This window comes from Puma concolor, chromosome B4, assembly GCF_028749965.1.
Source record: "Puma concolor isolate L17-30 chromosome B4, mPumCon1.1.hap2, whole genome shotgun sequence".
Classification (NCBI taxonomy): Eukaryota; Metazoa; Chordata; class Mammalia; order Carnivora; family Felidae; genus Puma; species Puma concolor.
In genome coordinates this window covers 107,226,411-107,241,412 of record NC_141673.1, presented here as the reverse complement: position 1 = coordinate 107,241,412, position 15,002 = coordinate 107,226,411, and the positions used below count along the sequence as shown (strand labels likewise).

Below are 15,002 nucleotides of genomic sequence, written 5' to 3'. Positions count from 1 at the left end.
CCCAACTAAAGGAAAATCAGACAGAGAAGTTGGAATGGAAAGAGACAGAGCTATTAACCACTTGTACTTGGACGATCTTACTTTTGCATATATTAACACAACATTTGGGTACAGGAACATGCTGCCCCTCAGGGAGGGGCCCTGAAGCTTCATCAGCTTCCCAGCAAACGTGTCCCTTAGCCTAGGACCAGGAGCACATGGGGGAGGTGGGGGCCATAGGATATTGACATTATCTATGACCTCATCAAAAGGCAGCAGGCCTGGAGCCAGAGTTACAGTCTCAGCTCCGTCCCCAAGCCTACCTGTGCCTCAAGAGCCCCCTGAAAACAGGGATGATGACACTGAACTCCCAGAATGGCTCTAAGATTTAAAACACCAATTTGTTACATCTTTTTTTTTAAGTTTATTTATTAATTTTGAGAGTGGGGGAGGGGTAGAGAGAGGAGGAGGAGAGAGAGAGAGAGAGAGAGAGAGAGAGAGAGAATCCCAAGCAGGCTCCATGCTGTCAGTGCAGAGCCCAGCACAGGGCTCAGTCTCACGAACCTGAGATCATGACCTGAGCTGAAATCAAGAGTCAGACCCTTAACCAACTGAGTGACTCAGGCGCCCCAATTTGTTCCTTCTCTTGATAAGTCAGAGCACTGGACAGATGCCCCCTGTTGTTCTCAGGCCAGTGTCACAGTCTTCTCCTCCCCTTGGGTCCAGAAGAAACAAGTCTACAGGAACAGGGCTGTCTCTTTAAAGTTCTGGCCCCTAATGGAATGAACCGAGTCCTGTCTTCTCAAATCAGGGTAATCCTGCTGAGGTCATTTCTGCCACCTCCTCCTCCCTGCTGTCAGGCAGGGGATTAGAGGAGAGGCCAATGGATTAACGGGTTCATTTTGTCACAACCACCCCCCTCAGACCATCAGCCCCCTCTTGGAGCCTGCTGGTCAGGTGGGGCGGCTCCTCTGTGCACTGTTCTCTGTGGGCAGAGAGAAACCCCCACCCTTGCCAAGCGTTGCAGCCAAGACAAGACAAAGCTGGGAACCCCAGGCTTGCCAGGAAGGCAGAAGGCCTGGGGCTGTCCCAAGGATCTAGGTGACAGGCAGACAGAGCTGGCGGTTGGAGACTGCTCTCTTCTCTCCCTGCCTTCACCCCGAGCCCAGCAGAGACACCATGCCAGGACTCCCCAGGTTCCACTTAGACACCAGCGCCCCCCACAGCAGGAGGCCCTGCCACCAATGGCCAGGGTCCTGGGCCTCCTTGCAGAAGACCGTGGTCATCCTGTGCCTGCTACTCTCCAGTACCTCCCTGTCCCCCACACACGCGCAGACCGAGATTCCTCTGGAAACGTAAGCATCAAGTTCACCCCAACCCTCTAAAATCTTCTGGCCCTTTCCTCCCTTCCTTCCCCCTATAGAGCTCAATCCTCTGTCCACCTTCCCACCTGGACCTCTAGCTTCCCTCAGGGCTCCCCCTGGGGGTTTCCACTCTCCCTTTCCCTCCCTTCTTCCCACATTCTGCCATTCAGGAGCCCCACCTGCCACTCCTCACACCTGCTGACTTCAGGCAGAACTGAAGTGAGGGTCCTCATTCCTCTGGCTGGCAAGCAGCATCTCAAGCTCCTGCAGGCCCGATGGATGCTCCTTCCAGGATAATCGCTGCCATTACGCCCCTGGCAGTGGGAGATGTGCTAGCTCAAAATGATCGTCGTGGCTCCCCAAGGATTTGTTGGGAAATTTGTGTTTTGACATTCTGAAAGGGTAAAGCAGTTCTAAACCAACAAAATGGCTCATGCAACCGGGAGCTGAGTAAAATTGGACTTTGGTCGCCTTAGTCTTCCCTTCTGCCTCCTTCCAGGCCCCCTTCTACATTCTGTCAATCAGCCCAGCTCCAGGAAAGAATCTGCTCTCAGTCATTTACATTTTGGTATAAAGTTTAATTGCTGTGCAACCTCTCTGAGAGTGTCTAGTTTTCCGTCCTTTGATCATGTGGTCCTATTAAGAAATGCCAATGTATGTGGGGAGCAGAGAACTCTAGAGTAAAGGGGGCAGCTTGCTCAGTCCATATCTAAGCCCAGCTACTCATGACCAGCAAAATAGGCTACCAGAGCCAGCTGTCAACCTCATTTCTTAACAGAAGTGGAGACAGGGAGGACAAACAATGCACATTATGTCTAGCTTTGTTGAGCAATGGATTTGAGCAGCCTTGTTTACACTGGATTGTATAACCTCTACTTTTTCTATGCCTAGTACAGCGTTAGGTGCTTTATAAATAATATATTTACTCCACACAGCAATGCAACGAAGTGGGTGATAGCTTCCCTATTCTGAACTTGAGGAAATAAGCTCAGAGAGGTTGGATGACCTCCCCAAGTTCACACAGGCAGTAAACGGAAGTGCCAGAAGCTAAACTCAAGTCAGCTTGGCCTGTGCTTCACCTGTTGCTGGGCTATAAGACTATCTGTTGCTGAGGGAGATGTTGAGAATAAGTTTCCAGCCCCAGAATACACAACAAAATTGTAAAAGGGGAACTCCAGGAATAGGCTGAGTGCTGAGTAAAGATGGCTGGAATCCAGGTCTTTGTTGAGGAGAATGGCAGACTGGACCATCTACTTAGAAACCTCCACAGTTGGCTGAGATTATTAGCCCTCAAACCTGCCTGTATCTGCACCTGCCCTCTTCCTGGGAGCTGGACCTCTGCCAGCCCCTTGACACAACCCCACCTCTCTCTCCTGCTGAATCCTCTTCCACCCCGATGACATTTCATCTCCCTTGTGTCCAGCTGTGCCCTTGCTTCCTGCTCAGCCCTCAGCCTCCACCACCTTCCCAGGCTTCTACTGCCCTCCCAAAACTGTTCCCATCGAGATCTCCAAAGATCTCTTCCCTGCGCAACCCAGTAGACATTCCTGGCTCCATCTCCCTGGACTCTCTTTTACTTGAATCTCAATGTCTCAACTTCCATTAACATTGTGCTCCTCTGGGACTCCTTGGGCACCTGAGCTGACCTTCTGTCCTCCTCAAGCAATTCTTTCCCTTTGCCTGCCCCCCAGATTGTTGGTGCCTCCCAGGGTTTTTCATCAACTCACAGGTCTTCTCATGCTCCACACTCTCCTTGAGAGAGCCCATATACCTTCAGAATTTCAACTCTACCTATGTACTAATGACTCTCAGCCCTATCTCTACTTGTTAGACTCACATACCATTGCCTGTGGACAGCTCTTTCTAAATATCTTGTGAGGTTTTAAGTTTAAGTTTGTGTCTTCCAAGATATAATGCAATTGGTACCTTCTGGAGTTGTGCAGTGCACAACATATCCTACAGCACTCAGTAGCTTTGCAACAGGAACCTCACATTTATATATCCCAAGACACACTCATCACCTTCCACCCTCTCAAACTTGTTCCTCCTGATCTTCCTGATAATTCTCAATAGCACCACCATCAGCTCAACTACCCAAGCTAGAAACCTGAAGTCATTTTTGACCCCTCCAAGCTCTTCTATACTCTCTACCTAGAAATCTCTTTGGCAGGCTAAACTCTCCCAAACTTCTTTTACTTTTCTTTCTTTTCTGTGCTTTTCTTTTCTTTCTTCCCTCCTTTCTTTCTTTCTTTGGGTGACAGGGAGAGTATGAGCAGGGAAGAAGGGCAGAAAGAGAGAGTGAGAATCCTAAGCAGGCTCTACACCCAGCACAGAGCCCAATGTGGGGCTTGAACCCTTGACTGTGAGATAATGAGCTGAAATCAAGAGTTGAATGATCAACTTACTGAACCACCCAGGTGCCTAAACTCTCCCAAACTTCTAACACTGAATTCAGATCCCACTTGTCCCAAGAAGCCTCCTGGTACCACCACTACCCTCCCCAGCCCTTTGCAGGGCTGGGATCAGCCCTGCAATGGCACCCCTCCCCTTCAAACATGTATTATGCTATCTGTATATGGAGGGGTGTCCTTCTAACTGAGGGTTTTACAAAGATGAGGAAGGACCGTGATATGACTGCAGTGCTGTGCACAATGGCTGGCACACAGTAGGACCTTAATAATTATTGGTTGAGTGATTGAATTAATGTGGACCTTGACAGGATCATGAGGGTAAGCTCCTTTTGCTCCATCTGGAGAGGCTCAGACACAGTCCTATGTATTCTCCCCAGGATGCCACCAGCCTGCCCAGGTGGCAGGATCTTGGTGCACTTCTGGGGACGGATCAGAGGTCAGGGCTTCTCTACTAGGTTGCCTGCACCCAGGGTGAGGGGTTGCTTCCTCACACCCTCCCTGTCTGGCCTGCTTTCTGCCCCCACAAAAGCAGCTCAGAGCCTCTTCGTCCGTCTGTCCCTGGCCTCATGTCCCCTCTGAAGTTTCAACAGAGGATTTGGCAGCCAGTCGTGACCTTGAGCAGGGCACACTGAAGGGCACAGCCCATTAAGAAGCTGCAGTGGTGCCGGGGCGCCTGTGTAGCTCAAGTCAGTTCAGCATCCAACTCTTGATTTCAGCTCAGGTGATGATCTCAAGGTTCCTGGGATCAGCCCTGCAATGGGTTCTGTGCTAATGGTGCAGAGCCTGCTTGCAATTGTCTCCCTCCCTCTCTCTCTCTCTCTCTCTCTCTGCTCCACCTCTGTGCTCTCTCTCTCTCTCTCAGAATAAATAAGCATTAAAAAAAAAAAAAAGTTGCAGTGCTACCAAACAGTTCCTGTTTCCACCCTCAGTATCCTCTCCACCCTGGTCTAGGCCTGTCCATAACCTCTTCCCTTTCTCTCCTCTCTGTTCTCCACCCACAAACCAGAACCCTTAGGGGTTTGGGATCAGGCTTTGCTTCCCAGCTCATCTGCCCTGCCCTGAGGGCAGCTGCTGTGCCCCCAAAGGGTCCTCTAGGTCTCCTGCCTGGACCAGGAGGGATGGTAGCTCTTTGTAGGTGTTTCTGGGTGTAGGTGGTATGTATGTGCATCCATGTATGTATGTGGGTCTCTCTATGTGCTATGTGTGTCTCTGTGTGTGTATCAGCGTGTGTGTGTGTGTGTGTGTGTGTGTACACGCTGGTGTTCTATGTGCATGTGTGTGTGCATATATGTGTGTGCATATATGTGTCTCCATATCTGTGTGTCTGTGTGGTGCATGTGTATACACATGTACTTTCATTCCCCGGCAGAGTGAAGCTGTGGGCAGACACCTTTGGCAGGGACCTATATGACACGGTGACCAAATACTCGGGCTCTCTCTTGCTGCAGAAGGTCAGTAACCCCCTTCCAGGGAGCTCACAGGGGGCAGTCAGTCAGGGACTTCCTCCTGATGGAGAAGCAGCGTTCTCAAGTCCCAATGTCCATGCTGTAAGGGGTCTTAGAGATTATCTAATCCATTCACCTCATTTGCAGATGGGGAAACTGAGGCCCCGGGAGGGAATGATTTGCCCAAGTCACAGAGCAAGTCAGTGGGGGCAGTACGGTGGAGTGGCCAAGAGCACAAGAGTGTAGTGTCAGCTCAGATGCCCCAGAGGCTGATGCCAGGATGCTGTTAGAGAGATGGGGGTGTGTGGCTATGAAGAAGAAAAGGGAGAGGGAGCAGGTATAGGAAGAGTGGGATGCTCGCCTGACTGTGAAGGGGTATGCAGAGGAAGGAGAAAGGGGTAAGTATCCTGCAGGTGCTTGGGCAGTAGAAGGAGATGAGAGGACCTATGGCCTCTGCAGAGAGAGCTTCCCTTACCTCCAGTTCTCAGGACCTCCAGCCCTGCCGCAGCACTGCCAAGCGCCCACACAGGCCCTTGCTGAGGCCTAGCCCGTGCATGGCTCAGGGCGGGAAGCAGTGTCTGATGGACAGGATGTTGCACGAGCTCCCTCCACACCTTTATTTATTAATTGCTTTTTGAGCAGATTGACACCAAGCTTGTCCTCTCACTGGATTATAAACAACCTCATTCTCTCTAATATTTATAACTTCCAGGCTGGTTTTAGTAATAGCCTGCCATCCTTTATTATTACCATTTGCTAAGAGCCTTATATTCACGCTTTAATTCATTAGGTGAGTACGATCTTCACCATTTTCTAAATGTTGCTAAGAGTAAACCCCCAGGGTTTTATGCCTTCGCAAGGCCACACTGCAGCCCTTTCCGGCCCGCTGGTCCTTGGCTGGCAGGAGTGGGCCGGACCGGAAGTCCTGCGCTCCCTGTAGGCCGCTCCAGCAATGACAACTCAGACCCTTTAAGCTCACTTGGAGCTTCTACATTGCAAAGCACTTTACTCATTTGTGCCTTCCAACCCCGGGTGAGGGGGGTGAGGGAGATACAGCAGTAATTACGTCGCCGTTTTGGGTAAAAGCATTCTAGAGCCTGCTCTAAAGCCATGCAAATGTGACGTTTTGTAGATGAGGAAACTAAGTAACTCACCTGTCACATGACCACTAGCTGGCCAAACTGGGTCATTAGACACATGCCAGGTGAAAGATTATCTCCTGAGGGCCCAGAGAGTAGATTTGATCCCAGCTCTCTTAATTCCTAGGCCTACTGGCAGTTCTTTGGGCAACCTGCAGCTGCTGCCATGCTCTGCCCCAGCAGTGAGAATCTCAGTTCACATGGATGTGAGAAGGGGCCACACTGATACCACTAGGTGTCAGGGAAAGATAAACTGATGTCTCACAGTCCCTGTGAGCAGCCCAAGGGAGGCAGCATGACTGCACAAAAAACATGGAATTCTGGGCGCTCTCCAGAATTCCAGGATGAGGTTCTCCATTCACTAGCTGTGTGACCTTGGCCAAGTTTGTTGACCTCTCTGAGCCTCGGTCTACTCCCTTTTAAGGATATTAACCACAACATCTCCAGAGTTCCTGGAACAGAGAGGACATTTGATAAGAGACAACTATTAATGTTAGTGGGGGAGATTATACAAGAAGGGGAGGGCCTGTCCTTGCCTCTAGTCCAGTCAACAAGACTTCACAGGTGTGAATACACTAGTTGGGAGGTTGGAGGCCACACATAATCATGTACAAGACCACAGATGCCCATCTCTCCCACTTCCCCTACACAGAAATACAAGGATGTGGAATCCAGTCTGAGGATCAAGGAGGTGGATGGCTTGGAGCTGGTGAGGAAGTTCTCAGAGGACATGGAAACCATGCTACGCAGGAAGGTGGAGGCTGTCAAGGTACTCCAGGTCCTATGATTTGTGGGGGTTCCACCCCAGCGCCCATGACACCAAAATGACACTCAGTGTTGTGGCCCTGAATCCTCTTTCCCACACCATCCTCTTCCTACCTTATGAGTGTCTGCTTTGTATCCCCATGAGCCTAAAGATCCTTGTAACGGAGAAAATGATGGCAAGCAAGGGGAGCGAGAAGGGGCCTGAGATTTGAGTTCTGCCTTAGGGAACAATGTCCAATACAATAGGATCAATCTACAGTGTTAGGAGGGACTCCACATCACAATCTCACGTTCAGAGACTGGCAAAGAGCAGGTACAGAGTGAGGGCTTAGGAGTCAGCTGCTGAATGAACAGGTGGATGGCTGGATGGCTAGTGGGTGGGAGGGAATATAGCTAGATGGAGAGCTCAAAAAGTGAAGCTCCCTCATCTCCTCTCCCTTCTGTCCTCTCCCCTTTTCTCCTTCCCCTACTCCTCCCCCCACCTTCTCCTCTTCTGTATGCCAACCCATCCGCCATGGCTCTCGAGTGCTCAGAGGGCCATCCAGGCAGCAGAAGTACTTATAGTGCTGGGCCTCATGCACAGGTGATTCCCTCACTGCACATCCACCAAGCCTGGCTTGGCCCTGCTAGAAACAGAATGTGTCCCTTCCCTAGCATGAAGGGACTGCCCTGATATCTGTGGGGACTTGGCTGCTTGGAGAGACATAGTTCCTGATCCACCCATCCAGACATCTGGCCATTCAAAACCAGTGTTATCCCCAAAAGGACTCCCTTTGGGGAGCCAGGAAAACAAGGAGAGAGGAGATGGAGCTGGGTGGTAGGTTGTGCAGGAGAGGCTGAGGACAGGGGTTAGGGAGAGATCTGGCAGTGCTGACAAAGCAAGCTGCAGCCTGACCAGGGTCCTGCCCGGCTCCGCACATCCCCATCAAAGCCCACTGCCTGGGAAGCATCAGTGTCAAAGTCACTGAGAACTTCTTTCCCACAAGTGACAATTTGCAGCCTCTTTTCTATAGCTTAGGGGCAAGGGATCTCAGCATCAGAGAAATTACTTGGGGACTGGAAAGCCCATCCTGGACAGTAGGGGGACAGTGACCTCACATACAACCAACGTGGGCAGTAACGCTTGCCTCCTTCCATCTTCAGTGTTGTTTAAAACATCTCTCTGGGCACAGACGTTGGGCCCTTCCATGGGGATGCCCTGTGGAATTTCTTCATCACATCCTAGGATTTGGTGCTTGAATTATTTGACCCAATATACAGCTATATGAATAGAGACCCAGAGAGGCTTAGTAACTTGCCCCCTAAAAAAGCCAGAATAGGAGCTCAAGTCTTTTTTATTCCCCAGGTTTATTGAGGTATAATTGACAATCAAAAATTATGTATATTTAAGGTGTGCAACCTGATTACCCAATAATATACATATACATTGTGAAATATTCACCTCAACCAAGCCAACCAACATCCATACCTCGCACTTTTCCTTTCTCCCTTCCTCCTTCCCTCCCTTTCTGCCTCCTTGCCTGCCTTCCTTTATTTATTTATGTGTGATGAGAACACCCAAGATCTACCCTCTTAGCAAACCTCAAGAATGCCAACATTCAAAACTGCCAACTAAAGTCATATTGCTGTACATCAGTTCTCTACAACTTATTTATCTTGCATAACTGAAACTTTCTACCCTTTGACCAACATCTCCCCATTTTGCCTTTCCCCCATCAGCTCTTGGTAATTGTTTCTATGAGTTTGATTAGTTTAGATTCCACATATAAATGATATTATACAATATTTGTCTTTCTGTATCTAGCTTATTTCACTTAGCATAATGTCTTTCAAGTTTACCCATGTTGTTGCAAGTAGAACGGTTTTCCTTTAAGGCTGAATAAAGATAGAATAGAGAGAGAGAGAGAGAGAGAGAGAGAGAGAGAGAGAGAGAGAGATCATGGTTGACTAACATTTAGGTTGTTTCCCTATTATTGGTATTATCTTCAGTGAAATGGGAGTGCAGATATCTTTTTGAGATCCTGATTTCATTTACTTTGATATGTACTCAGAAGTGGGATTGCTGGATCATATGATAGTTCTATTTTTAAGTTTTTGGGGAATGTCCATGCTGTTTTCCATATGGTAGTACCAATTTATATTCCCACCAACAACGCAGGGATTCTCTTTTCTCCGCAGCCTCACCAACACTTGTTATCTTATGTCTTTCTAATAACAGCCTTCTAACAGGTATGCAGTGGTATCTCATTTGTGGTTTTGATTTGCATTTCCCTGAAGATTTGTGAAATTGAGTACCTTTTCATATATCTGTTGCTCATTTGTATGTCTTCTTTGGGGAACGTCTATTCAGGTCCTTTGACTTTTTTTTTTTTTTTAACATTACTCAGTGCTCATCAAGTTGTACACTCTTAATCCCCTTCACCTATTTTACCCATCCCCCACTCACCTCCCCTCTGGTAACCGTCAGTTTGTTTCCTATAGTTAATAGCCTTTTGTTGTTGTTGTTGGTTTCTTTTTTTGTTTGTTTGCTTTGTTTCTGAAATTCCACATATGAGTAAAATCATATGGTATTTGTCTTTCTCTGACTTATATCACTTGGTATTATACCCTCTAAGTCCATCCATGTTGTTGCAAATGGCAAGATTTCATTCTTTTTTATGACTAATATTCCATTGTACATACACCACATCTTCTTTATCTATTCATCTATCAGTGGACACTTGGGTTGCTTCCATATCTTGGCTATTGTAAGTAATGCTGTAATAAACCTAGGAATGCATATATCATTTTGAATTAGTGTTTTTCTTTTCTTTTCTTTTCTTTTTTGAGTTCTGGAGGTGGATGGTGGTGATGAATTAGTGTCTTTATTTTCTTTTGGTAAATACCCAGTAGTGGAATTACTAAATCATCTGGTAATTTTATTTTTAATTTTCTGAGGAATCTCCATACTATTTTCCACAATGGCTGCACCAGTTTACACTCCCACCACCAGTGCACAAGAGTTCCCTTCTCGCCACATCCTCATCAGTACTTGTTATTTCTTGTGTTTTTTATTTTAGCCATTCTGACAGGTACAAAGATATATCTCATTGTGGTTTTAGCCTGCATTTTCCTGATTATTAGTAATGTTGAGCATCTTTTCATGTGTCTGTTGCCCATCTGTATGTCTTCTTTGGAAAAATGTCTATGCAGTTCTTCTGCCCATTTTTAACTGTATTATTTGGGGTTTTTTTCTGTTGCCTTGTATAAATTCTTTATATATTTTGGATATTAAGCCCTTATCAGATATCATTTGCAAATATCTTTCCCATTTGGTAGGTTGCCTTTTTGTTTTGTTGATGGTTTCCTTCACTGTGCAAAGCCTTTTATTTTAGTGTGGTCCCAATAGTTTAATTTTGCTTTTGTTTCACTTGCCAGAGGAGACCTATCTAGAAAAATGTTTGTATGGTGAATGTCAAAGAAATTATTCCCTGTGTTTTCTTCTAGGAATTTTATAGTTTCAGGCCTCACATTTAGGTCTTTAATCCATTTTGAGTTTATTTTTGTGTATAATGTAAGTAAGTGGTCCAGTTTCATTCTTTTGCATGTAGCTCTCCAGTTTTGCCAACCATAGGTTCACTCTGTTGATTGTTTCCTTTGCTGTGCAGAAGCTTTCTGGTTTGATGCAATCCCCTTTCTATTTTTGCTTTTTGTCTGTGTTTTGGGTGTCACACGCTCCCCCAAAAGACCAGTGACAAGAAACTTTTTCTCTATGCTTTCTAGTAATTTTATAATTTCAGGTCTTGCATTTAAGTCTTTATTTTGAGTTGATTTTTGTATTTGGTATAAGATAAGGATCCAGTTTAATTCTTCTGCGTGTGAATATTCAATTTTCCTAACACCATCTATTGAACAGACTATTCTTTTCACCATTGTGTGTACTTAGCACCCTTCAAGATCAGTTGTTTTAAATGCTGGATTAGAGGTGCATGTGTATTAAGTGTCTGACTTCAGCTCAGATCATGATCTCACAGTTTGTGAGTTTGAGCTCTGTGTCAGGCAGCCTGGAGCCTGCTTTGGAATCTGTGTCTCCCTCTCTCTCTGCCCCTCTCCTGAGCTTATGCGCTCTCTCTCTCTCTCCAAAATAAATAAATAAAACATTTAAAAAAATTTTTTAAATAAATGTATGGATTTATTTCTGGGCTCTCTATTCTCAAATTATTTCATTTGTCTATATGTTTTTTCTGCCAATACCAACTGTTTTGATTATTGTAGTTTTGTAATATATTTTGAAATCAGGAAGTGTGATGCCTCCAGCTTTGTTCTCCTTACCCAACATTGTTTTTGGCTATTCATGGTCTTTTGTGGTTCCACATGAATTTTACGGTGGTTTTTTTTTTCTGTTTCTGTAAAGAATGATATTGGGATTTTGATAGGGGTTGCACTGAATTTGTAGACTGCTTTGAGTAGTATGGACCTTTTAACAATATTAATTCATCCAATCCATAAAAAGGGATCTTTCCATTATCTGTGTCTTCTTTAATTTCCTTACTTCCCATCATGTTCTGTAATGCTGACATCCTTCTTTAAAAAAATTATGGTAAATACACATAATATAAAATTTACTATTTTTACCATTTTAAAATGTACAATCCTGTGGCATTAAATACACTCTATGCATCTATGCAACTCCGATCACCACCGAGTTCCAGAACTTTTCATCACTTCCAGACTGAAACCCTATACCCATTAAGCAGTCACTCTCACTTCCCAGCTCTCAGAAACCACTAATCTGCTTTTTGTCAATAGATTTTCCATTTGAATATTTCACAAAAATGGAATCATATAGTATGTAACTTTCTATATCTGGAGTCTTTCACTTAGCTTATTATAGGTCATACAGAATAGCTTCACTGCCCTAAAAAATTGTATGTTTTCTGCCTATTCATCTCTCCCTCTCCCAAACCTCTGGCTAACACTGATCTTTTTACTGTGTCCATAGTTTTTCTTTTCCATAATGTCATAATGTCACGTAGTTGGAATGCAGCAAGTAACCTCTTCAGACTGGCATCTTTCACTTAATAATATGCATTTACCTTTTGGCTATTGTGAATAGTGCTGCTACAAACATTTGTGCACAGGTTAGTGTTTGAGTACCTATTTTCAGTTCTCTTGGGTATATTCTTAGGAGTAGAAATTGTTGAAGACCTACTGGCCTTGTTTTGCCCATTCATTCTCCCCTTTGTGTTTCCATCCTTCAGAATCTGGTAGAGGCTGCTGAGGAGGCTGACCTGAACCATGAATTCAATGAATCGCTGGTGGTGAGTCCTGCTCCCAGAGCTGCTGCTGGGAGGGTATGATGACTAATCACTAAACCCCCACCAAGAGCCAGGGTCCCTTGGGTATAAGATACAGAGGGGTGGGGGAAGGTAGACAGTCCAGCACCATCTTTTAATGTGCATAGGATATGTATGACCATGTAATAGCTTGATTCTGAAATACTCTCCAGTCTTTTCAGAAGAGATTTATGGACCAGATAGGAGAGAAAATTTTCAAGACTTGGGGGGGCAGGGGACATAGAGGGACAATCCACCCATTCCATAAACATTTTTTGCCCAACCACCATGTGCTAGCCTCTGGATAGATAAAAAGTCAAGAAGCTCATAGACCAAATAACTCTAGCATGAGGCATATGTAACAAGTCCATAAGAGTTGGTTAACAGAGTTACAAGAATGCAGAAGGGAAGGAGTAGAGGCTCAGAAAGTCCTGCAGACAGGGTGGCATTAGGACCAGCCTCAGGCTGAGTGGGATTTGAACAGGAAAGCCATGGAGAAGCTGAGGGAAAAGAAAAGTCACTGAAATAGGAAAACACAAGATAGAGGAAATTGTGAATGGTCAGTTCTGTATGTCCAGGGGATGGTGAAGTAGAAAGTGACTGTGGACAGATAGGAATCTGGCCTCAACTCAGCCTGGAATGTCACAGACTGAAGGGTTTGAGCAGGGGAGGGACACAGCTGGATTTGTGCTTTAGAAAGCTCTTGTACCAAAATGATTCTTCATCCTGATTTGGGACATCAGTTCATTTAGTCGGCCCTTAAACTGGGTAGGTGCATTCAGTTCACACTGAATTGTATCTAGCTGAACTCCCAACTGCTCTTCATCAGCTTGAATGGCATACCCACTCTTTCTCTGAATTTCCTGTTTGATTAGAACCTGTAAAGTTCTATGGGAAAGGTCCATGAGTTTCCTCTTGTATTGTGCAATTTTGGCCATAGTTGTGGTTTGATTCTTCTGTAATTCGCTAATCTTCAGATATGATATCTAATCTGGTCTGCTGTTGCTTAGTCATCTGATCTTGAAACTTCAGTCTTCCAAGAAGTTTTTTGAAACCCACCATGAGTACCGGAATTAACTTTTCAGAATCAGGGTTATTCACCTTGGCTTGTTCCCAGATAATAGGATCAACACCAGCAGGAGGATAAATGTATGTCAGTTTTTATATATTTGTGAATTCATCTGTGGGAGGAGTAAAGGAAATCCAAGAGTATTTAATGATTGTGGTTTTCTTTTCATTCTATAAAGATTTGAAAATATTTTTTATATTATTTTACTTATTTGGAATTTACAGAGCACACTTAAGCAATTAGGATATAACAAAACTACATTTTATCATTTTTTCATTTTTGCAACTTTTTTTCTTTAAAAAGCAAATCTGTCCTTAGACCTTTTTATTTCTAAAAAAATGATGAAAACTTAAATAAATTCTTGATTGTAAAAAAAGAAAGAAAGAAAGAAAGAAAGAAAGAAAGAAAGAAAGAAAGAAAGAAAGAAAGCTCTTGCAGTCAGCAGTATTGTGGTGTGGGGCAAGACATAGGGTGCCCTGAGGGGGCTGTTCAAGATGTGAACCAGGTGGTGTGGAGGGAGTGGGGTAGGTCTGATCACGGCTCTAAGTGTGGTATTCCAAGTAGACCCTTTAACACTACATGCTAGAGGCAGAGAGCACACTGCTGGCTCCTCAGAGGGACACGGGGGCCACAGACCCTGCCTCGGGCCCAGGCTGAAGGCTGTTTTCTAAAGAGAGAAGCCTCACCTCTCAGGACCCACCACTCTGGGTTCCTAGGAGCCCTCCTACACTGGAAGAAAATTGATGGTGCCCATGAGGCTGCCCCTGTCTCTTTACTTCACCTTGGACCTCTACCTACCCGTCTCTGGCTCTGATCTGGTCATGCCCACACATGACAAACAAAGTGGAGAACTGAGGCAGTAATCTAGACAACTTACATCAAAAACCAAGTGAATCAACCATGCTCTCCAACTGTCTGGGATCTGTATTTGTCCAAATGTGTAATACAGGTCACTGCCTCAGTTGTCCATGGATGTTGCTTGTATGGATGCTGTCAGCCCGTCGGACCCCACCTCTCACATCTGAGTGCTCTGATCTGTGCCATTTCTCTTTCTCTTTCTCACCTTGTATGTCTCTTGTGTCCACACTGTCTCTGTGCTGCTATTTTCCCTCCACCCCTAGTTTAACTATTACAACTCTGTCCTGATCAACGAGAGGGATGAGAATGGCAATTACGTGGAGCTGGGGGCTGAGTTTGTCCTTGAATCCAATGCGCACTTCAGCAACCTGATGGTGAACACCTCCATCAGCAGCGTGCAGCTGCCCACGAACGTGTACAACAAAGGTAGCTCCTTTGCCCCACCCCGCAACCTGGCACTCTCTCTTAACAGTTTGTAGTTGTTAGGTGGTACTGGTGAGTTTTAAAGATTTGCCTCCATTTTCCTGAGAAGACTTGAGGAGTGTAATCTGATTCTCCAACTTCCTTGACTGGGGAGAACAAGAAAAAGTATTCTACGCCAGTTTCGGCTGGAAGAAAACTCAGCATTCCTGGATTAGAGGGTGTGAGTGTGGCTCG

At 45.5% G+C, this 15,002-nt stretch overlaps 1 protein-coding gene across 9 annotated transcripts in view; it reads left to right on the top strand.

The window, feature by feature from the left end:
* The first annotated feature begins 904 nt into the window (after positions 1-904).
* The window catches only part of CACNA2D4 (calcium voltage-gated channel auxiliary subunit alpha2delta 4), a 112,992-nt gene continuing 98,894 nt past the window's right edge, over positions 905-15,002 (top strand). For 8 of the 9 annotated variants that reach the window (XR_015253892.1, XM_086714422.1, XM_086714424.1 and 5 more), the window contains exons 1-5: positions 905-1,334; positions 5,124-5,205; positions 6,991-7,107; positions 12,344-12,403; positions 14,609-14,771. Coding sequence is in view for 7 of the 9 variants with exons in the window: in XM_086714422.1 (XP_086570548.1) it covers positions 1,159-1,334; positions 5,124-5,205; positions 6,991-7,107; positions 12,344-12,403; positions 14,609-14,771 (598 nt within the window). In the remaining 2 variants the exon portion in view is untranslated. Of the gene's footprint in view, positions 1,335-5,123; positions 5,206-6,990; positions 7,108-12,343; positions 12,404-14,608; positions 14,772-15,002 lie in introns of those variants that run through there. The other variant, XM_086714426.1, reaches the window with a different exon arrangement.